This window comes from Ovis aries, chromosome X, assembly GCF_016772045.2.
Source record: "Ovis aries strain OAR_USU_Benz2616 breed Rambouillet chromosome X, ARS-UI_Ramb_v3.0, whole genome shotgun sequence".
Lineage (NCBI taxonomy): Eukaryota > Metazoa > Chordata > Mammalia > Artiodactyla > Bovidae > Ovis > Ovis aries.
The window spans coordinates 81,373,018-81,397,645 of record NC_056080.1 but is presented as its reverse complement, the minus strand read 5'-3'; the positions used below and the strand labels follow the sequence as shown (position 1 = coordinate 81,397,645).

Sequence of the window (24,628 nt, the reverse complement as noted above, 5' to 3'; positions counted from 1 at the left end):
AAGATTTGCAAAGCAAAAGAAACCATTGACAAAACAAAAATAGAAAGACAACCTATTGAATGGGAGAATATATATGACCAATGGGTTAATATCCAAACTATATAAACAGCTCACACAGCTCAACATCAAAAAAATTCAATCAAAAATAGACAGAAGGCCCAAATAGATGTTTTTACAGAAAAGACATAGTAATGGCCAACAAGCACATGAAAAGATGTTCAGTTCAGTTCAGTTCAGTCTCTCAGTCATGTCCGACTCTTTGCGACCCCATGCCAGGCCTCCCTGTCCATCACCAACTCCCGGAGTTCACTCAGATTCACGTCCATCGAGTCAGTGATGCCATCCAGCCATCTCATCCTCTGTCATTCCCTTCTCCTCCTGCCCCCAATCCCTCCCAGCATCAAAGTCTTTTCCAATGAAAAGATGTTCAGCATAGTTAATTATTAGAGAAATGCAAATCAAAACTACGATGAGGTATGACCTCACACCAGTCAGAAGGTATCATCAAAAAATCCACTAACAGGGCTACCCTGGTGGTCCAATGATTAAGAATCTGCCTACCAATGCAGGGGACACGGGTTTGATCCCTATTTGAGGAAGATCACACATGCTGTAGGACAGCTAAGCCTATGTACCAGAACGACTGAGCCCATGCTCTAAAGCCCGTGCTCCCTAAGAATAGAAACTGCTGCAATAAGAAGCCCACACAGCACAACTAGAAAATAGCCCCTGTTCCCCACAACTAGAGAAAACCCACGTACAGCAATGAAGATCCAGCGCAGCTATAAATAAATAAATCTTTTTTTTTAATCCACAAACAATAAATGCTGGTGAGGGTGTGGAGAGAAGGACACCCTCCTACACTGTTGCTGGGAATGTAAATTGATGCAGCCGCTATGAAAAACAGTATGGAGGTTTCTCAAAAACATACAAATAGAACTACTATATGACCCAGAAACTCCACTCCTGGGTATTTATCCAAAAAAATGAAAACTCTAAGCTATGCATCCCAAAGTTCATAGCAGCACTATTTACAATTGCCAAGCTAGGTATCCATCAATAGATGAATGAATAAAGATGTATACACACACACAGGCTTCCCTGGTATACCACTCAGCTGGTAAAAAATCTGCCTGCAATGCAGGAGACCCTGGTTCGATTCCTGGGTTGGGAAGATCCCCTGGAGAAGGGGTAGGCTACCCACTCCAGTATTCTTGGGCTTCCCTGGTAGCTCAGACGGTAAAGAATCTGCCTGCAATGTGGGAGACCTGGGTTCAATCCTTGGGTTCAGAAGATCCCCTGGAGGAAGTGATGGCAACCCACTCCAGTATTTTTGCCTGGAGAATCCTCATGGACACAGGAGCCTGGCAGGCTATAGTCCAAGCTGTTGGAAAGAGTTGGGCATGACTGAACAACTAAGCACAGCATAGCACAGCACAGTATACACACACAGTGGACTACTACTCAGCCATAAGAAAGAATAAAATACTGCCATTTGCAGCAACATGGATGGGCTTAGAAGACATTAGGCTCAGTGAAATAAGTTAGAGAAAGACAAATACTGTATGATATCACTTAAAGGTGGAATCTAAAAACTACAACAAACTAGTGAATATAACAGAAAAGAAATAGACTCCCAGATGTAAGGAAGAAACTAGTGCTTACCAGTGGAAAGAAGTGAGCAGGGGCAATATAGGGGCAGAAGAATAAGAAATACAAACTAGTAGAATAAATAAGCTACAAGGATATATAGAACCACACAGGGAATATAGCCGATATTTTGTAATAACAATAAATGGAGTATAATCTTTAAAATTTGTGAGTTGCTATGTTGTATGCCTGAAATTTGTATGGTACATCCACCATAACTCAATAAAAAACAAGAAAAATTTGTAATTAAAATTTTTAATTAAACTGAAAATGAAAAAAGCGATATATGTATCATATATATATGTGATGAACTATTATTCATCCATTAAAAAAGAAGGAAAAACTAGCATTTGTGACAATATGGGGGAACCTGAGGGCATTATGCTAAGTGAATAAGCCAGATGAAGACAAATGTTATATGGAATCACTAATATGCAAAATCTCTTTTTTTAAAGAAAAGAAAAATTTGAACTCCGAAACACATAGTAGAATGACGGTTATATCATGTTTTGTAATCTGCTTTGGGCTTCCCTCATAGCTCAGGTGGTAAAGAATCCACCTGCAATGCAGGAGACCCCCGTTCAATTCCTGGGTTGAGAAGATCCCCTGGAGAAGAGATAGGCTACCCACTCCAGTATTCTTGGGCTTCCCTGGTGGCTCAGATGGTAAAGAATCTGCCTGCAATGCAGGAGACCCCAGTTCGATTCGTGGGTTGGGAAGATCCCCTGGAGAAGGGAAAGGCTACCCACTCCAGTATTCTGGCCTGGAGAATTCCCTGGGGGTCACAAAGAGTCAGACACGACTAAGCAACTTTCACTTCACTTTTGCTCACTTAATGATGTATTTGATATTTTTCTATGTTAATAAACATAGATGAACATCATCATTTTAAAAGACTGGTTAGTATTCCATGCTAGGGATGCTGCAGTACCCTTGGATTGTTAAAGATATTTTGTCTATTGAAACCTGAGGTGTGCTTCTCACCCACTTGTGATCAGCTGGGCTGTGTCTCTCTGGGTTACTCTGATGGGGACTAGCTCCGGGATTGAAGATCAGCCTAAAAATTTTATCAGTTCTCTGAAATCCCTGGGTATATCACTGAGGTTATAGACAGGTCTGTATATTTGTGTACTGACCATTCTCAAACTTGACCAGGCATGTTATGCTTTGGGCTAGACTAGGAGATTGGCAGCTGTGTCTCCAAGGGAATTATAATTTAATTTTCTTTGCATCTCTGGTTATATCTCCTTTCTTATTTCAAATTTTATATATATATATATATATATATATATATTAGATAGAATTTATTTTTATTTGGTTATTTGAGGTTTTTTGGAACTCTCATTTAAGCTCTTGGATTGAAATTTATTAATTACTATAATGATCTAATTTATTTTTATTCACACATGTAATACAAAAAGATGTTATCATTACAAAATTTCAACCAGTACAGATATAATTAAAGTTATTGACACTATTCTCAATCCCAGGTCTTTCTCAGAGTATGGTGGATATCATTCCAAACCTGTTTATGGAGTTTCATTTCCCCTTTTCTCACCTATTACTGTCTTTGTCAGTGAGAGGAAGTATTAGATTTGTGAAGTAAAGTCGCTCAGTCGTGTCCGATTCTTTGCGACCGCATGAACGGTAGCCTACCAGGCTCCTCCCTCCATGGGATTCTCCAGGCAAGAGTACTGGAGTGGGTCGCCATTTCCCTCTCCAGGGGGTCTTCCAAACCCAGGGATCGAACCTGGGTCTCCCTCATTCCAGGCAGATGCTTTAACCTCTGAGCCACCAGGGAAGCCCAGGGAGAGGAAGTATTAGATTTAGCTAAGTTATAACAAAATGGATGTCTGAGGAGGCCTTACAAATAGCTGAGAAAAGAAAAGAAGCAAAAGGCAAAGGGGGAAAGGAAAGATATACCCATCTGAATACAGAGTTCCAAAGAAGAGCAAAGAGAGATAAGAAAGCCTTCCTCAGTGATCAGTGCAAAGAAATAGAGGAAAACAATAAAATGGGAAAGACTAGAGATCTCTTCAAGAAAATTAGAGATACGAGGGGAACATTTCATGCAAAGATGGGCACAATAAGGGACAGAAAGGGTATGGATCTAACAGCAGAAAATATTAAGAAGAGGTAGCAAGAATACACAGAACTGTACAAAAAAGATTTTCATGACCCAGATAACCATGATGGTGTGGTCACTCACCTAGAGCCAGACATCCTGGAGAGCGAAGTCAAGTGGGCCTTAGGAAGTATCACTAAGAACAAAGCTAGTGGAGGTGATGGAATTCCAGCTGAGCTATTTCAAATCCTAAATGATGATGCTGTGAAAGTGCTGCACTCAATATACCAGCAATTTGGAACCCTCAGCAGTGGCTTCAGGACTGGGAAAGGTCAATTTTCATTCCAAGCCCAAAGAAAGGCAATGCCAAAGAATGTTCAAACTACCTCACAATTGTATTTATCTCACACAATAGCAAAGTAATGCTCAAAACTCTCCAAGCTAGGCTTCAACAGTACATGAACCAAGAACCTGAGAACTTCCAGATGTTCAAGCTGGATTTAGAAAAGGCAGAGGAACCAGAGATCAAATTGCCAACAGCCGTTGGATCATAGAAAAAGCAGGAGAATCCCAGAAAAACATTTACTTCTGCTTCATTGACTATGCTAAAGCCTTTTAACTGTGTGGATCACAACAAACTGGAAAATTCTTAAAGAGATGGGAATACCAGACCATCTTACCTGCCTTCTGAGAAATCTGTATGCAGGTCAAGGAGCAACAATTAGAACTGAACATGGAACAACAGACTGGTTCCAAATTGGGAAAGGAGGACGTCAAGGCTGTATATTATCACCTTGCTTATTTAACTTATATATAGAGTACATCATGTGAAATGCTGGGCTGGATGAAGCACAAGCTGGAATCAAGATTGCCGGGAGAAATATCAATAACCTCAGATATGCAGATGACACAACCCTAATGGCAGAAAACAGAAAGGAACTAAAGAGCCTCTTGATGAAAATGAAAGAGGAGAGTGAAAAAACTGACTTAAAACTCAACATTCAAAAAACTAAGATCATGGCATCTGATCCCATTGCTTCAAGGCAAATAGATGGGAAGCAATGGAAACAGCGACACTTTATTTTCTTGGGCTCCAAGATCACTTCAGATGGTGACTACAGCCACAAAATTAAAAGACACTTGCTCCTGGGAAGAAGTTCAGTTCAGTTGCTCAGTCGTGTCCAACTCTTTGCCATCCCATGGACTGAAGCACGCCAGGCCTCTCTGTCCATCACCAACTCCCAGAGTCCACCCAAACCCATGTCCATTGAGTCGGTGATGCCATCCAACCATCTCATCCTCTGTCGTCCCCCTCTCCTCCTGCCCTCAATCTTTCACAGCATCAGGGTCTTTTCAAATGAGTCAGCTCTTCGCATCAGGTGGCCAAAGCATTGGAGTTTCAGCTTCAACATCAGTCCTTCCAATGAACACCCAGGACCGATCTCCTTTAGGATAGACTGGTTGGATCTCCTTGCAGTCCAAGTGAGTCTCAAGAGTCTTCTCCAACACTGCAGTTCAAAAGCATAAATTCTTCAGCGCTCAGCTTTCTTTATACTCCAACTCTAACATCTATACATGACCACTGGAAAAACCATAGCCTTGACTAGACAGACCTTTGTTGACAAAGTAATGTCTCAGCTTTTTAATATGCTGTCTAGGTTGGAAGAAATGCTATAACAAACCTTGACAGTGTATTAAAAAGCAGAGATAATACTTTACTGATAAAGGTCCATATAATCAGAGAAAGCTACGGTTTTTCCAGTAGTCAAGTCATGTATGGGTGTGAGAGTTGGACCATAAAGAAAGCTGGGTGCTTTAGAATTGATGCTTTTGAACTGTGGTGTTGGAGAAAACTCTTGAGAGTCTCTTGGACAGCAAGGATATCAAACCAGTCAGCCCTTAAGGAAATCAATCCTGAATGTTCATTGGAAGGACTGATGCTGAAGCTGAATCTCCAATACTTTGGCCATCTGATGTGAAGAACTGACTCATTTGAAAAGACCCTGATGCTGGGAAAGATTGAAGGCAGGAGGAGAAGGGGATGACAGAGGATGAGATGGTTGAATGGCATCACTGACTCAATGGACATGAGTTTAAGCAAGCTTTGGGAGTGGTGATGGACAGGGAGGCCTGGTGTGCTGCAGTCCATGGTTGCAGAGTCTGACACAACTGAGTGACTGAACTGACTGAAGTTATAAAAGTGGAATTTTTAGTCAATAACCTGATTTAAATTATTCATTCCAACTCCAGTTCTGGTCTACTCTAGCCCAACATGGTTTTATAAAATAAAAAGTACTCTTTATATATCATGAAATTGGGTTCTTATATCCCATGTCTTCATATTTTTTAATATACTCCTTTATTTCAGTTATAAACATTCTCTAATCAATTCTTGAGAATGGCTGAATTAGAGGTAGATACTTTGAATCCTTGTATATTAGAAAATCTCTTTATTCTCATTTCCTGTTTGAGTGATTATCAGGCTGCACATAGAATGCAATGTGAATTAATTCCAAAATGTCTGAAAACCGGAAGACTTTTTGTGGGCATCCTATTGTCTAATAGGGCTCTGTGAAATATACTTTGAGAAAATTTTTCGGTTAAGATTTTGCTTCTGTAACTTGATAAGACCATTCATTTACCTGATGGGTAGCTTAGTAAAGGTGTATTTGTTTCCATTTATGCTTATGCATATACTTCACCACCATAAAATTCTTTCACTCAGATAATCCTTTTCATAGTAGAAATTAATATTGTTAGCACTGTGATGAGTTATTATGTTATTTGTATCCTAAACCTAAGTCCTGCTCCCTCATGGTTACTTATCCTACACATTGGTCATAGTGGATGCTTGGCATTGTGTTGTGTGATTTGAGTGATTGGGGGCAGGAGGAGAAGGGGACAACAGAGGATGAGATGGCTGGATGGCATCACTGACTCGATGGACGTGAATCTGAGTGAACTCCGGGAGTTGGTGATGGACAGGGAGGCCTGGCGTGCTGTGATTCATGGGGTCGCAAAGAGTCGAACACGACTGAGCGACTGAACTGAACGAGTCATTTATAAATTTGAAAACTGGAGCTCAGAGACCTCAATTGACTTGCTTAAAGTCACACAGCTGATAAATTGTAGTGCTGGGACTTGACCCCAGGCAGTGAGGAGAAAATGACAATCCACTCCAGTAATCTTGCTGGGAAAATCCCATGGAGAGAGGAGCCTGGCAGGCTACTGTCCATGGGGTTGCACAGAGTTGGACACAATTGAGCGACTGAGCACTGAGCACACAATGTTACTGTAGAACCTATAGCACTGTGCTGTATAGTGAAAACAGCTGCCCTAGGTAAAATTTCCAGAATTAAGTCACTGTCATCACCCGAGTTCTACGTGACTAGTAAGACTCGCTACTCTTGTATATGTTAATTACATTTCTCCATTTTTATGCCAATATATATTCATTTAAAATCACAGCCCTTTCTTGTGGTCACAAAGAGATATGCCACAATAGCAGCAATGCAAAAACCACTTTTACTATCATTGTTGGACTACTGTTACGTGTATCTGGCATTTAACATAACAACTGGCAATATAATGGTACTAAGTAGTTGTTTTTTTTTCATTTTTCTGGGAATGGAAGAGAACCTCTAGCACAGATCTTGCTTGTGACTTGAGTTATGAGTAATCAGAGTCTTATTCTTCCTCATCTCCAGGTCTGTGGGTTCTGGGGTGCCACAACTCAGACTTTCGAAACAGAGGCATGACAGCCTTACTGAAGGTTGATAGTTGTGACAGGAACGTTGGCGATTATTATGACACATATGAAGCTATTCCAACCTTCCTGCTGAGTGAAAACAATGTCATTGAACCCAGAAGCTTCTCCCAGAATTCAAGGTACCCTAACACTAGGCAAAAGCAATTCAAACCCACCATGACTCCAGAAAATGACATGGAGAAGATTGACCCTCAGTTTGGAGAGAAAGTGCAGCTGCTTAAAGAACAAAGTGTCTCCTCTAGTGATTTGTTGATGCTCTTGGGACAGAATCCTACTCCACACAGATTAACCTTATCTGATCTCCAAGAAGACAGAAATGAGCCTACTGATCATTTGCCTGGACCAACTGAAAGAAACAAGGGCCCATCCCCATCTGAAGTGGCACATCTTGGACCAGAGCTGCATCACAGTGGGGAAAGAGTATTTACTCAAGAGCCACAACTGCCACTAAGATTAAATGAGAATTTGGGAACAACTATAATGGCAGAGTTGAGCAAACTTAATTTAAAAATTTCAAGTTCATCAAACAATCTAATGCCTTTACCAACAATTCCATCAGACAAGTTGTCAGCAGGTACTGAAAAAACAGGTTCCTTTGGACCCCCAAATATGCCAGTTAATTTTAATAGTCAATTAGGTGCCATTGTATTTGGCAAAAATTTATCTCATGTTATTGAGTCACATGTACCTTTACACTTGAGTAAAGAAGATAATAATTCCAAGTTGTTAGAAGCAGCTTTAATGAATAATCAAAAAAGTTCACTGGGAGAAAACGTATTATCAATGGAGAGTGATAGGTTATTTAAAGAGGAAAGAGTTCATGGACCTGTGTCATTGAACAAAGATGATACTTTATTTAAAGTGAATATCTCTTTGGTAAAGACAGGCAAGGCACCAGCTAACTCAACAACTAATAGAAAGACTCACATTGATGACCCAACAGTATTAATTGAGAATAGTACATCAGTCTGGCAAGATATTGTAATAGACAGTAATACCAACTTTCAAGAAGTGACTTCTTTGATCCATGATGAATTGTTTATGCACAAAAATACTACATCTTTTGGACTAAGCCATATGTCAAATAAAACTACTTCATCCAAAAAAAGGGAAATGATCCATCAAGAAAAAGAAGGCCCTGAGCCACTAGATACAAAATATCCAGATACACCATTCTTCAAGACTCTGTTTTTGCCAGATTCAACAAATGTGATAAAAAGGACCCATGGCAAGAACTCCCTAAGCTCTGGGCAAAGGCCCAGTCCAAAGCAATTCACATCATCAGTATCAGAAAACTCTGTGAAAGATCAGAATGTCTTATCAGAAAAGAATAAGGTAGTAGCAGGAGAGGATGAATTTAGCAAGGACACCAGCCTCGAAGAGATGATTTTTCCAAATAGCAAAAGCATAGTTCTTACTAACTTGGCTAATGTCCAAGAAAATGATACAGACAATCAAGAAAAAATATCCCAGGAAGAGACAGAAAGGAAAGAGACATTAATCCCCGAGAATGCAGTTTTGCCTCAGGTGTATACAGCGATTGGAACTAAGAATTCCCTGAAGAACCTCTTTTCACTAAGCACTAAGCAAAATGCCGGAGGTTTAGATGAAGAGACATATACTCAAGACAACAGGTCATTAAGTGATTCGGCAAAAAGAGCTGGGATTCATGCGGCCCATTTCTCAAAAGGAAGGGTGGAAGCAAATGTGAAAGGTTTAGGGAATCAAACAAAGCAAATGGTAGAGAAATCTCCAAGCACTACAAGACTGTCTCCTATCCCAAGTCAGCAGGATGCAGTTCCTCTGAGGAGTCTTAGGTCAATTAGACCTACAGATGTGACCAAGATTCCTTTCGAAGATAACTCTTCTCATCCTCCAGCATCAACCTATGGTTATAACTTGGGGACAAGTCATTCTGGGGTCCAAGAAACCAGTCATTTCTTACTCGGAGCCAAGAAAAACAACCTTTCCTTAGCCTTGCTAACGTTGGAAGTAATTGGAAGTCAAAGAAAGAGCAGCACCCTGGGGAAACAGGCCGCAAATCCACTCATGTACAAGAAACTTGAGAACACGTTTCTGTTGAAACCAGGCTTGTCTGAAGCATCTGGGAAAGTTGTTCATCAGGAAGGCTTGCCTACGAAAACTAGCAAGGTTTCTCCTGCCCACCTGGATCTCAGGGAAGAGATCTTCCTTCAGAAAACACAGGGACTTGTTAAATTGAGTAAAGTCTACAGGCCTGGAAAAGTGCCATCTCTGAAATGGACAACAGAAAGCTCTGAAAAGATTCCCTCCAAGCTGCTGGGTCCCCTTTCTTGGGATAACCAATCAGCTACCTTGATACCAAGAGAATCCTGGAAATCCCTAGAGAGGTCACACAAACTCACATCTTTGAAGACAAAAGATATCACTTTGCCCCTAGACCCTAGTGAAAACTATTATTCAATAGCAATAACAAATGAAGAAGATAAGGCCCAAAGAGAAGCTCCCTGGCCAAAGCAAGGAGGGACTGGAAGGGTGTGCTGTCAAAATCCACCAAGCTTGAAACGCCATCAAAGGGAGATAACCCTTACTACTTTTCAGCCAGAGCCAGACAAAACTGACTATGATGATACTTTGTCGATTGAAACAAAGAGAGAAGATTTTGACATTTATGGTGAAGATGAAAATCAGGACCCCCGCAGCTTTCAAAAGAGAACACGCCACTATTTTATTGCTGCAGTGGAGCGGCTCTGGGATTATGGGATGAGTAGATCCCCCCACGCACTAAGAAACAGGTATGGATCCATTGATTATTCCTTTGTGCTACTGTTGTGACCTTTGACTTGACCAGGTGCTGAAACAATAGGGAAGGCACAATCAATCTGCAGCAAATGAGACTCCAAAGACTGTTTTATAGAGGAAGCTGAGAAGCAAGTGGCAAAAGTTTAGATGAAGCTGAGGAGCAAATGGGAGGTTAGGTGGTGACACTAACAATGAGGGGTACAGGATGGTAAATTCAGGTAGCATGAAAATCTTACTCTGGTGGGATGGAGAAGAAGAGGGATCTACAAAAGGGTAGAGATGTCAGAGTCAAGAAGCAGCCACATGGAACAGGAAGGAAGTTAGCCTCACCTAACAGCTTATGAGCTGCCGGGTAAGGCTTAATCTCCTGAGTGTGCCTTGATAGACACAGCAGGAAGTAGTGAAGTGTGTGGTAATGAGATTGAAGTGGCAGGGGAGGTCGTTTTCCAAAGTACTGGGGATCCAGAGGGCAAAATGGGAGAATTTCAGTGTTAAGGGAGCAGAAGGAGGTTGGTCAGGGGAGAGAACACACAGAGAAATTTGGAAGATAAACATAAGGAGAGTGAATCAGGCAACAAATATTTATTGAGCACCTGCTACATGCCAGGCACTTGCGCTGACACTGGAGAATGGCAAAGCAGGAGCTTATATTCTGCTGGGAAAATCAAAAGGCAATAAAGTAGTAAAAAACTAAATAAGGGGATCTTGGTGCTGTTCAAAAGGTAGAATTGAATGATATGGTAGAGAGTGACAGGGGTTGTTACTTTCACTGTGGTGGTCAGAAACATTCTCTTTGTGGAGTTGATGCCTAAATGATGACAAGAGGTCAGCTAGGGACTTCCCTAGTAGTCCAGTGACTAAGACTCCACAGTCCCAATGCAGGGTGCCAAGGTTCAATCCCTGGTCAGGGAACTAGACCCCACATGCCACAAATAAAGATCCCACATGCTGCAACTAGGACCCAGTGCAGCCACATAAATTAAAAAACAAACAAACAAACAAAAACAAGGTCTGCTAACCAAAGTTTGAGAGAAGACATTTTCAGCAGAGGGAACAGGAAATGCAAAGACCCTGCAAATGAAACAAGTTTAGCATGCTTGAGGAACAAAAAAGGACCAGCATGAGTGGAGTACAGTAAAGAAGTGTATGCAGGGGTAGGGCAGAGGTGAGTGACCACACCATCGTGGTTATCCAGGACATTACTGCCTTTTTTGTACAGTTCTTCTGTGTATTCTTGCCACTTCTTCTTAATCTCATCTGCTTCTGTTAGGTCCATACCATTTCTGTCCTTTATTGTGCCCATCTTTGCATGAAATTTTCTCTTGGTATCTCCAGTTTTCTTGATGAAATCACTAGTCTTTCCCATTCTATTGAACAGGGTGGTGAGGATGAAAGTAAAAAGAAATGTAAGGATGTTGAGTATAATTTAAAGATAAGCAGAGAAGGCTTGCTGTTAGATTGAGGATGGGGAGGAATGGTGAGAGAAAACTGAAAAATGTTTCATTTTTCTCCTGAGCAACTAGGTGGAAGCTGGTGACATTTAATGAGATGTGGAAGCCATGATGCAGAACAGATTTATTTGAGGAGACACTCAAGGGTCTGTTTTGTACATATTTAATTTGACATGCCTACTAGATATCCAAGTTCAGATGCTGAATAGGCAGTTTGATATATGAGTCTTAAAACCAAAGAAGTGGTTTGTGCTAAAAGATACCAATTTGACCATTATAATCATATTACTAACATTCAAATAAGATTTAATGGGATGATAATGGAGTAAAAGTAGCTGTAAACCATGCCTGCTTTAAGGGCTATATCATCAAAGTAATGGTAAACCAGTTAAACTTGTACTTCACTGACTTATAGCCTGGTTTTTGGTCATGTGTATTGTCCATGAAATCCCTATCCTGCAGACATCTGGTAGAATACATAAAACCTCTCATGGAAGAAACCAAAATTCTAGGCCTCCGGTTATTTTCACAAATATTCGAGATACAATTTCCAGAACACAAAAATGCTAGGTACAAAACAAGAAAAGTAAGCAAGAGGCCACAGAAACAATAGAGAGCCAAATACAAACTCACACACTGAAGATCTCAGAATCACCAGATACAATCAAAACACTAATGCATCATGTAGAAAGAATTGGTGAAGTAGTAGGTAAATGAAAAGAAATAATATGAAATACAGAATGCAGAGATTTTAAAATGTAATATAGAAAAGAGATAATAAAGACTATGTGTTCTAAGTCACTTTAGTCATGTCCGGCTCTTTGTGACCCCATGGACTATAGCCGGCCAAGCTCCTCTGTCCTTGGCATTCTCCAGGCAAGAATACTGGAATGGGTTGCCATGACATTTTCCAGGGGATCGTCCCAATCCAGGAATCAAACCTGCATTATCCAGCAGTGGCCGCACAACTGGAAAAGGTCAGTTTTCATTCCAATCCCAAAGAAATGCAATGCCAAAGAATGCTCAAACTATCACACAGTTGCACTCATCTCACACACTAGCAAAGTAATGCTCAAAATTCTCCAAGACAGGCTTCAACAGTATGTGAACTGTGAACTTCCAGATGTGCAAGCTGTATTTAGAAAAGGCAAAGGAACCAGAGATCAAATAGGCAACATCCGTTGGATCATCAAAAAAGTAAGAGAGTTCCAGAAAAAATATCTACTTCTGCTTTATTGACGATGCCAAAGCCTTTGACTGTGAGGATCACCACAAACTGGAAAAATCTTAAAGATGTGGGAATACCAGACCACCTGACCTGCCTCTTGAGAAATCTGTATGCAGGTCAGGAGGCAAAATAGAACTGGACATGGAACAACAGACTGGTTCCAAATAGGGAAAGGAGTACAGCAAGGCCGTATATTGTCACCCTGCTTATTTAACTTATATGCAGAGTACATCATGAGAAACACTGGGCTGGATGAAGCACAAGCTGGAATCAAGATTGCCAGGAGAAATATCGATAACCTCAGATATGCAGATGACACCACCCTTATGGCAGAAGCGAAGAAGAACTAAAGAGCCTCTTGATGAAAGTGAAAGAGGAGAGTGAAAAAGTTGGCTTAAAGCTCAACATTCAGAAAACAAAGATCATGGCATCTGGTCCCATCACTTCATGGGAAATAGATGGGGAAACAGTGGAAACAGTGTCAGAATTTTTTCTGGGCTCCAAAATCACTGCAGATGGTGACTGCAGCCATGCAATTAAAACACGTTTGCTCGTTGGAAGAAAATTTATGACCAACCTAGACAGCATATTAAAAAGCAGAGACATTACTTTGCCAACAACAGTCCATCTAGTCAAGGCTATGGTTTTTCCAGTAGTCATGTAGGTATGTGACATTTGGACTATTAAGAAAGCTGAGCACTGAAGAATTGATTCTTTAGAACTGTGGTGTTGGAAAAGACACCTGAGAGTCTCTTGGACTGCAAGGAGATCCAACCAGTCCATCCTAAAGGAAATAGTCCTGAATGTTCATTAGAAAGACTGATGTTGAAGCTGAAACTCCAATCCTTTGGCCACCTGAGGCGAAGAACTGCCTCATTGGAAAAGACCCTGATGCTGGGAAAGATTGAGGGCTTGAGGAGGAGGGGACGACAGTGTATGAGATGGCTAGATGGCATCACCGACTCAACGGACATGAGTTTAAATAAACTCCGGGAGCTGGTGATGGACAGGGAGGCCTGGCATGCTGCCGTTCATGGGGTTGCAAAGAGTCAGACATGACTGAGTGACTGAACTGAACTGAATTGGCAGGCAGGTTCTTTATCACTAGTGCCACCTGGGAAGCCCAAAGATTATAGCCAACTCTATTTTCCAAAGATATATGTGCCAAGATATCCTGTCCTACATGCTTCTTGTACAATGTGACCTTGCCATTCTCCCTTTCAAAAGGTAGTCTAATTCCCCTCCTTTTGATCTGTGCTGGCAACAAATAGAATGTAACAGAAACATGTGATCTGTAGATATAGTGGAAGTGATGCTATGTGATTTCCAAGGCTTTCTCAGAAAGTACAGATGTACCGATGTGAGAGTTGGACCATAAAGAAGGCTGAGCACCAAAGAATTGCTTTCAAATTGCAGTGGTGGAAGAGACTTTTAAGAGTCCCTTGGACTGCAAGGACATCAAACCAGTCCATGCTAAAGGATATCAACCCTAAATATTCACTGTAAGAACTTATGCTAAAGGTGAAGCTCCAATACTTTGACTCATTGGAAAAGACCCTGATGGGAAAGATTGAGGGCAGGAGAAGGGGGTGACAGAAGATAAGATGGGTGAATGGCATCACTGAGTCAGTGGACCTGAGTTTGAGCACACTCTGGGAGAGAGTGAAGGACAGAAAAGCCTGGTGTGCTGTAGTCCATGGGTCGCAAGAATTGGACACAACTTAGTGACTGAACAACAACAACAATCTCAGAAAGTATCATGCAGCTCACGTCTATCCCTTCAGATGCTCTCTCTAACCAAGAGTCCTGACTGAGTCCAACTTTCCAGCATTCTCCACCAAGGCAATAGACATGTGAATGAAGCCATTTTGAACCTTCCAGACTAACCCAGATGCCAGTTGAATACCACTGAGTGACATTAGACACCACGAAGAGAGAAACTATTAGCCACGCCCTGCTGGAACTCCAGACTTAACAGAATTGACAAGTACAATAAAAAACAGTTGTTGTTTTAAGCCACTAATTTTTTGAGGTAGTCTGTGATACAACAACATATAATCAGAAGAAAGAGGATAGAATGTGAAGGACTAACATATTTTTAATTGAAATCCCAAAAGGAAAGAGTGATTAGAAAAGAAACAACTACCAAATTATTCAGAAATTCCACTCCTGAGTATATATCCAAAGGAAATGAAAACACAAACTCAAAAAGATACATGCACCCCAACGCTGATAGAAGCATTATTTAGAATTGCCAAGATATGGAAGCAACCTAAGTATCCATCAACAGATGATTGATTAAGAAGGTGTGGTATACATACACACTGGAATATTACTCAGTCATGAAAAATAACGAAACTTTGCCATTTCCAACAACATGGATGAATCTAGAGGCTATTATGCTTATGTTATCATATGTTATCACGTACATGTGGAAGCTGACAAATAAACAAATGAATATACAAAACAAAAACAGATTCATAGATATAGAGAACAGACTTGTGGTTACCATTGAGAAGGGAGTGAGAGGAGAAGAGGGATGTGGCTAGGGGACTGAAAGTTACAATCTACTATATATAAAAAGGATAGATTGCAAGAGTGTGTTGTACAGCACAGAGAAATACAGCCATTATCTTGTGGTAACTTTAAATGGAGTACAATCTATTAAAAAAAAAAAACTGTTGAGTTACCATGTTATACACCTGAAACCAATATGATGTTCTAAATCAACTATACTTCAATGTTTTAAAAAATCAGATTGACTTAACTCCAACTATTTTTTTAAGTAAATGTAGATAAATGTATCAGTTAAAACATAAAAATATGGCTTCCCTGGTGGTCCAGTGGTTAAGAATCTGCCTGCCAATGCAAGGGATCTGGGTTTGATCCGTGGTCTGGGATGATCCCACAAGCATAAGACAACTAAGCCCGGGCTCTCAAGCCCACCAGCCGCGACTTCTGAGCCTGCATGCTGCAACTACTGAAGCCCACACACCTAGAGTCCATGCTCCACAACAAGAGAAGGCACTGAAACAAGAAGCCCACACACCTCAACGAAGACCCAGCCCAGCCTAAATTTAATTGGTTTAAAACAATTTTCAAAACAATACAGAAAAGTGTCAGACTTCCTTAAAAATTTGTGCAAACTATATATTGTTTATAAGAGACACACTTAAAATCTAAGGATCTAAGTTAAGTAGAATTGTTGCCAAAAGAGTATGTGGGTAGGGTCCAGCTGCTTGCCACTCAAAAGCCAGTAAACAGGCCAGGCTGGTGGAAAGGAAAGTTTGCTTTATTTCAGATGCTGGCAACTGGTGATGGGGAGGGTGGCAAACATCTGTTCAAAGGCCAATCCCACAACCCGCCCCCCCCATGACAAGCAGGGGGTGAGACTATTTATAGACAGAGTTGGGAGGGGGGAGGTTACATGCAGAAACAGCACAGTCATCTCTAACAGTCATCTTCAATTTTTCATCAGTGGTCTGACTAGCATCATCTTCAGTGTTTTAGGTACAGTTAATCTGCAGTTCTGGGCTGCACTTGTTCCCATTTATTTGCAGTCAATTCTTGGAATTGTGGCAACTCAAGTCCTGGGTACAGTCTGGTGATCATGTAGTTAACTTCTCCACCTGGTGTTTTGGTATCTATAAGAGAACTCATAGGATATGGCTCAGAATATTATCTCTAGCCCTTGAGAAAGAACTAAAGGTCCTTGACTATGCTTAATGGTTATATTATATTATTTAGTCTCCTTAGATTGTTTTCCTTTGTTTCAGCATTTCTCACTTCTCTGATTAAATTTATTCTTTGACTAAAGTTTTCCACAGGCAAAAGGCAGGCAGGAGACATGGGGGGAGGCAAGGATCATAGAGTCCTGCTTTGTTTCAATCCCCCTTTTTCTTTGACACTCCTCAATCTTGAGGAGGAACAGATACTGAACAAGAAAGGCAATAAACTTTCATTATACCTGGACAAACATTTGAAAATTACTTGTCATCAAGACAGTATGGTACTGGCACAAAGACAGAAATATAGATCAATGGAACAAAATAGAAAGCCCAGAGATAAATCCATGCACCTATGGACACCTTATCTTTGACAGAGGAGGCAAGAATATACAATGGAGAAAAGACAATCTCTTTAACAAATGGTGCTGGGAAAACTGGTCAACCACTTGTAAAAGGATGAAACTAGAACACTTTCTAACACCATACACAGAAATAAACTCAAAATGGATCAAAGTTCTAAACCCAAGACCAGAAACTATAAAACTCCTAGAGGAGAACATAGGCAAAACACTCTTCAACATAAATCACAGCAGGATCCTCTATGACCCACCTCCCAGAATATTGGAAATAAAAGCAAAAATAAACAAATGGGACCTAATTAAAATTAAAAGCTTCTGCACAACAAAGGAAACTATAAGCAAGGTGAAAAGACAACCTTCAGAATGGGAGAAAATAATAGCAAATGAAGCAACTGACAAAGAACTAATCTCAAAAATATACAAGCAACTCCTGCAGCTCAATTCCAGAAAAATAAATGGCCCAATCAAAAAATGGGCCAAAGAACTAAAGAGACATTTCTCCAAAGAAGACATACAGATGGCTAACAAACACATGAAAAGATGCTCAACATCACTCGTTATCAGAGAAATGCAAATAAAAACCACAATGAGGTACCATTTCACACCAGTCAGAATGGCTGCTATCCAAAAGTCTACAAGCAATAAATGCTGGACAGGGTGTGGAGAAAAGGGAACCCTCTCACACTGTTGGTGGGAATGCAAACTAGTACAGCCACTATGGAGAACAGTGTGGAGATTCCTTAAAAAAACTGGACATAGAACTGCCATATGACCCAGCAATCCCACTGCTTGGCATACACAGTGAGGAAACCAGAATTGAAAGAGACACATGTACCCCAATGTTCATCGCAGCACTGTTTATAATAGCCAGAACATGGAAGCAACCTAGATGCCCATCAGCAGACAAATGGATAAGAAAGCTGTGGTACACATACACAATGGAGTATTACTCAGCCATTAAAAAAATACATTTGAATCAGTTCTAATGAGGTGGATGAAACTAGAGCCTATTATACAGAGTGAAGTAAGCCAGAAAGAAAAATACCGATAGAGTATACCAACGCATATATATGGAATTTAGAAAGATGGTAACAATAACCCTGTATGCGAGACAGCAAAAGAGACACAGGTGTATAGAAGAGTCTTTTGGACTCTGTGGGAGAGGGCGAGGGTTGGATGATTTGGGAGAATGGCATTGAAACATGTATAATATCATATGTGAAACAAATCTCCAGACCAGGCTTGATGCATGATACAGGATGCCCGGGGCTGGTGCACTGGGATGACCCAGAGGGATGGTATAGGGAGGCAGGTGGGAGGGGGTTCAGAATGGGGAACATGAGTACACCCGTGGCGGATTCATGTTGATGTATGGCAAAGCCAATGCAATATTGTAAAGTAATTAGCCTCCAACTAAAATAAAGAAATTTATGTTAAAAAGACAGGAGAAAAAACAAAATAAAAGAAATGAAGCAAAACAGAAATAAATCTCTTAACAAGTATAATAATAAATATGCAAAATAAATAATTTTATAAACATCAAAAAAAAATCTAAACCTGAGCACCAAAGAATTGATGCTTTTGAACTGTGGTGTTGGAGAAGACACCTGAGAGTCCCTTGGACTACAAGGAGATCCAACCAGTCCATCCTAAAGGAAATCAGTCCTGAATATTCATTGGAAGGACTGATGTTGAAGCTGAAACTCCAATACTTTGGCCACCTGATGTGAAGAACTGGCTCATTTGAAAAGACCCTGATGCTGGGAAGAATCAAGGGCAGGAGGAGAGGGGGTTGACAGAGGATGAGATGGTTGGATGGCATCACTGACTCAATGGACATGAGTTTGAGTAAACTCCAGGAGTTGGTGATGAACAGGGAGGCCTGGCGTGCTGCAGCCCATGGGGTCACAAAGAGCCGACCACGACTGAGCGACTGAACTTAACTGATGTCCAAAACATCAATAAAGAAGTTGACTCTTAAACAACACCAGTTTGAACGAAGAGGGTCAACTTAAACGAATCTATTTTTCGGTAGTAAATACTACAGTACTACACAGTCTGAAGTTGCTTGCATCCTTAGATACCAAGGAACCAAAGATAGAGAGGGCTAACTATAAATTATACTCAGATTAATCTCCTTGTTGGTCAAGGGTCAACTGTAGAAGATTTGAACACATTTAACAAAGCACACCCAGGGACTTCCCTGGTGGTCCAGTGGTTGACAGTCCACCTGTCAATGCCGGGGATATGGGTTCTACCCCAGTCTGGGACAATTCCACATGCCTTGGGGCAACTAAGCCCATGCACAACAACTACTGAGCCCATGGTCTAGAACCCATGCTCTGCAACAAGAGAAGCCACTGCAATGAGAAGCCCATACACTGCAACTAGAGAGTAGCCTACATTCTCCAAAACTAAAGAAAGCACTTAAGCGGCAGTGAAGACCCAGAGCAGCCAGAAATAAATAAAGTAAAAAAAAATCACACCCAGCAAGTGCAGCTTTAACATTTTTTCAAGTTCACATGGAGTATTTAATAAAGTAGATCTTATCAAACCAGTCCATTCTGAAGGAGATCAACCCTGGGATTTCTTTGGAAGGAATGATGCTAAAGCTGAAACTCCACTTTGGCCACCTCATGCAAAGAGTTGACTCATTTGAAAAGGCTCTGATGCTGGGAGGGATTGGGGGCAGGAGGAGAAGGGGGCAACAGAGGATGAGATGGCTGGATGGCATCACTGACTCGATGGACGTGAGTCTGAGTGAACTCCGGGATTTGGTGATGGACAGGGAGGCCTGGCGTGCTGCGATTCATGGGGTCTCAAAGAGTCAGACATGACTGAGTGACTGAACTGAACTGAACTGAACTGATGCTATGCCACAAAACAAGAAATTTTAATTCATTACATATCATATCTAAGGTGTCATATATGTAAAATAGAAATAAATTACTTTATCTTGAGAAAGAGTATCTACAAAAATGTACACCAAGCATCGTATTTAATGCTGATCCATTGAAAGCTTTCCTTTAGATATCAGGAACAAATCACCACTTTTCATTATCATCACTTCTATTCAATACTGTACTGAACACTCAAGCAGTTAAAACATTGGAGTACTGGGGAAGTCCCTAGCCAAGACCCTGTTGAAGAACAGGAACAAGATAGGAAGAATTGCTGTATAACACATTGAGACTTATTTTAAAGCTATGGTAATGTAATAGCTGGACTATAAAGAAAACTGAGAACCGAAGAATTGATGCTTTTGAACTATGGTGTTGGAGAAAACTCTTGAGAATCCCTTGGAATGCATGGAGATCAAATCAGTCAATCCTAAAGGAAATCACTCCTGAATATTCATTGGAAGAACTGATGCTGAAGCTGAAGCTCCAGTACTCTGGCCACCTGATGTGAAGAACTGACTCATTGGAAAAGACCCTGATGCTGGGAAAGACTGAAGGCAGGAGGAGAAGGGGATGACAGAGGATGAGATGGTTGAATGGCATCACTGACTGGATAGACATGAGTTTGAGCAAGCTCCAGGAGTTGCCAACGGACAGGGAAGCCTGGTGTGCTGCAGTCCATGGGGTCATGAAGAGTCAGACACAACTGAGCAACTGAACTGAACTGAGAGTAATAATTGGCATAGGAGTAAACAAATAAGTCAGTGAAACAGAACAGGAAATGCAAAACTAGATTCACACATATATAGGCATTTGACTTATGAAAAAGGTGTCACAGAAGAACACTTTTCAATAAATATGCTGGAAATAATTGATATACATATGGAAAAACATTAAATTGGATCCCTAATTCATACCAGGCTCAAAAAATCCACTCACTGTGGGTTCCAAGTCTAAATATAAATGTAAAACCATAAACCTCTTAGAAAGAAAAAATAAGAGAATATCTCAACAATGTCAGGGTAAGAAAAGAAAGAATTGATATTAAGATACAAAAATAATTATGAAAATTTTAAATAAATTTCACTACATTAAAATTACCAACTTATGCTCATCATGAGATAACAAAAAGGGAATGGAAAATTAACCACAGAAGGAAAGATGTTTGCAGCACAAAAGACCATCAAAGACTTACATCAAGAATATATAGAGTACTCCTTTGAATCAATAAGAAAAAAATCAGATTTCTCAATAGAAAAATTGGCAAAATACAGGGGAAAAAAAACAAGCTTGTGTAGGCATACCACAAAAGAGGAAATCCAAATGACTACTACCCATAATAAAAGATGCTTAATTAACCTCATTATTAACCAGGAAATGCAAAACAAAACCTCATACACACTGCTATCTAACCATTAGAATGGCCCAAAATGCAAAAATACAGTCAATATCAAGTGTCTATGAAGATTTGGAGCAAATGGAAATCTCATACATTGCTGATGAAAATGGAAAATGATACAACCACTTGGGAAAACAGTGTGGTATTATCTGCCTGGGCTCCCCAGGTGGTGCTAATGGTAAAGAACTCACCTGCCAATGCAGGAGACATAAGAGACACAGGTTCGATCCCTGGTTTGGGAAGATCCCCTGGAGGAGGAAATGGCAACCCACTCCAGTATTCTTACCTGGGAAATCCCATGGACAGAGGAGTGTGGCAGGCTACAGTCCAGGGGATTGCAAAAAGAGTCAGATACGATTTGGAGACTAAACAACAACAGTATATACCAAAGCTGAACATATGCATACTCAGCAATTCCACTCCTAGATATGTGCCCAACAGAAATGCATATATAAGTTTATCAAAAGACGTGTATTTGAAGATTCACATCAGGACTATGTATAAGCACCAAAAATTACAAATGACTCCAGTGCCCATGATTGTGTTATATTTGCAGAATGGAATACTATACAACAATACACATGAACAAACTGTAGCTACACACAATGAAGATGAATCACAACTATAATGCTCAGTAAAAGAAGCTAGAAACTAAAGAATCTATGCAATATGATTCCATTTGCATACTTCAAAAACAGGCAAAAATAAACTATATGCTTTAGATATGTAGACATAATTGGTACAATTATGAACAAAATGAAATAAATATTTATAAACATCAGAATGGGGTTTACCTTTAGTGGAAACAGAAAGGATGTGATTGGAAAGGCAGATAACAGTGAGACTTCTGGGCTTCTGGCAAAGTTCTTGATCTTGGTAGTGGTTGCATTTTTGAACCAAAAGCATTTATGTTTCATGCATTTTAAGTTCACAATTTTAACAGAATTTTTAAAAAGTAAAAAAAAAGTGGCCCAAGGGCTGAACACTGAGGCTCTCATATTTAGAATATGTTTATAAACCCTACATCCATTCAACATTCAACATATATTTTCTGAGCATCTACTATGTGCCAGGCACGTGTTCCAGCAGCTGAGAGTACAGCAGTGGACAAAACAGACAAACCCCCCTGCTTTCATGGATCTCACATACTAGAGAAGCCTGAAGAGTATGTCAAGGGGGACAGAGTGATCAACTATGAAACATGTTACTTAGATGTCGAGTAAGACGAGGACATAACAAAACTGACCACTTTGATAAGCCACTTGCATGTGTAAGGGCTTCCATGGTGGTTTAGACAGTAAAGAACCCACTTGCAATGCAGGTGACCTAGGTTCGATCCCTGGGTCAGGAAGATACTCTGGAGAAGAAAATGGCAACCCACTCCAGTATTCTTGCCTGGAGAATTCCATGGACAGAGGAGACTGGGCATGCTACAGTCCATGGAATTGCAAAGTGTCAGACCAGAGACGACTGAGTGACTAACACATATTGCATTTGGATATTACCTAAATATGGATGATCTTCATCCAGACCCCTCTTTTGGACTCCTGATCTCTGTGAATTTACCAGTATAAATCATATGTATCAAAACTGTATACCCCAACCTACTCCTCTAGGGTTCTCCAGCTAAATGAATTGCGTCACCATCCATTCATTTGCCCAAATTAGAAACCTAGAAGTTATCTTTAATCCCTCTTTATCCCTTCCCCTCCCCATGACACTTCCAATTCATCATCAGTTCAGTTCAGTTCAGTTCAGTCGCTCAGTCAGGTCTGAATCTTTGCGACCCCATGAATCACAGCACCCCAGGCCTCCATGTCCATCACCAACTCCTGGAGTTCACTCAAATTCATGTCCATCAAGTCGGTGATGCCATCCAGCCATCTCATCCTCTGTCGTCCCCTTCCCCTCCTGCCCTCAATCCCTCCCAGCATCAGGGTCTTTTCCAATGAGTCAACTCTTTGCATGAGGTGGCCAAACTATTGGAGTTTCAGCTTCAGCATCAGTCCTTCCAAAGAACACCCAGGACTGATCTCCTTTAGGATGGACTGGTTGGATCTCCTTGCAGTACAAGGGACTCTCAAGAGTCTTCTCCAACACCACAGTTCAAAAGCATCAATTCTTCGGCGCTCAGCCTTCTTCACAGTCCAACTCTCACATCCATACATGACCACTGGAAAAACCATAGCCTTCACTAGACGGACTTTTGTTGGCAAAGTAATATCTCTGCTTTTCAATATGCTATTTAGGTTGGTCATAACTTTCCTTCCAAGGCATAAGCATCTTTTAATTTCATGGCTGCGGTCACCATCTGCAGTGATTTTGGAGCCCAGAAAAAATTCTGACACTGTTTCTACTGTTTCCCCATCTATTTGCCATGAAGTGATGGGACCAGATGCCATGATCTTCGTTTTCTGAATGTTGAGCTTTAAGCCAACATTTTCACTCTCCTCTTCCTCTTTCATCAAGAGGCTTTTGAGTTCCTCTTCACTTTCTGCCATAAGGGTGGTGTCATCTGCGTATCTCAGGTTATTGATACTTCTCCCGGCAATCTTGATTCCAGCTTGTGCTTCTTCCAGCCCAGCATTTCTCATGATGTACCCTGCATATAAATTAAATAAGCAGGGTGACAGTATATAGTCTTGATGTACTCCTTTTCCTATTTGGAACCTGTCTGTTGGTCCATGTCCAGTTCTAACTGTTGCTTCTTGACCTGCATATAGGTTTCTCAAGAGGCAGGTCAGGTGGTCTGGTATTCCCATCTCTCTCAGAATTTTCCACAGTTTATTGTGATCCACACAGTCAAAGGCTTTGGCATAGTCAATAAAGCAGAAATAGATGTTTTTCTAGAACTCTTTGCTTTTTCCATGATCCATCAAATGTTGGCAATTTGATCTCTGGTTCCTCTGCCTTTTCTAAAACCAGCTTGAACATCTGGAAGTTCATGGTTCACGTATTGCTGAAGCCTGGCTTGGGGAATTTTAAGCGTTGCTTTACTAGCATGTGAGATGAGTGCAATTGTGTGGTAGTTTGAGCAGTCTTTGGCATTGCCTTTCTTTGGGATTGGAATGAAAACTGACCTTTTCCAGTCCTGTGGCCACTGCTGAGTTTTCCAAATTTGCTGGCATATTGAGTGCAGCACTTTCACAGCATCATCTTTCAGGATTTGAAATAGCTCATCTGGAATTCCATCACCTCCACTAGCTTTGTTCGTAGTGATGCTTCCTAAGGCCCACTTGACTTCACATTCCAGGATGTCTGGCTCTAGGTGAGTGATCACACCATCGTGATTATCTTG

The 24,628-nt window shown here is 40.8% G+C and overlaps 1 protein-coding gene across 3 annotated transcripts in view; it reads left to right on the top strand.

The window, feature by feature from the left end:
- F8 (coagulation factor VIII) overlaps positions 1 to 24,628 on the top strand; it is a 137,569-nt gene that overhangs the window by 76,821 nt on the left and 36,120 nt on the right. For all 3 annotated transcript variants that reach the window (XR_006058215.2, XM_042241550.2, NM_001172550.1), the window contains 1 exon segment: positions 7,423 to 10,258. Coding sequence is in view for 2 of the 3 variants with exons in the window: in XM_042241550.2 (XP_042097484.1) it covers positions 7,423 to 10,258 (2,836 nt within the window). In the remaining variant the exon portion in view is untranslated.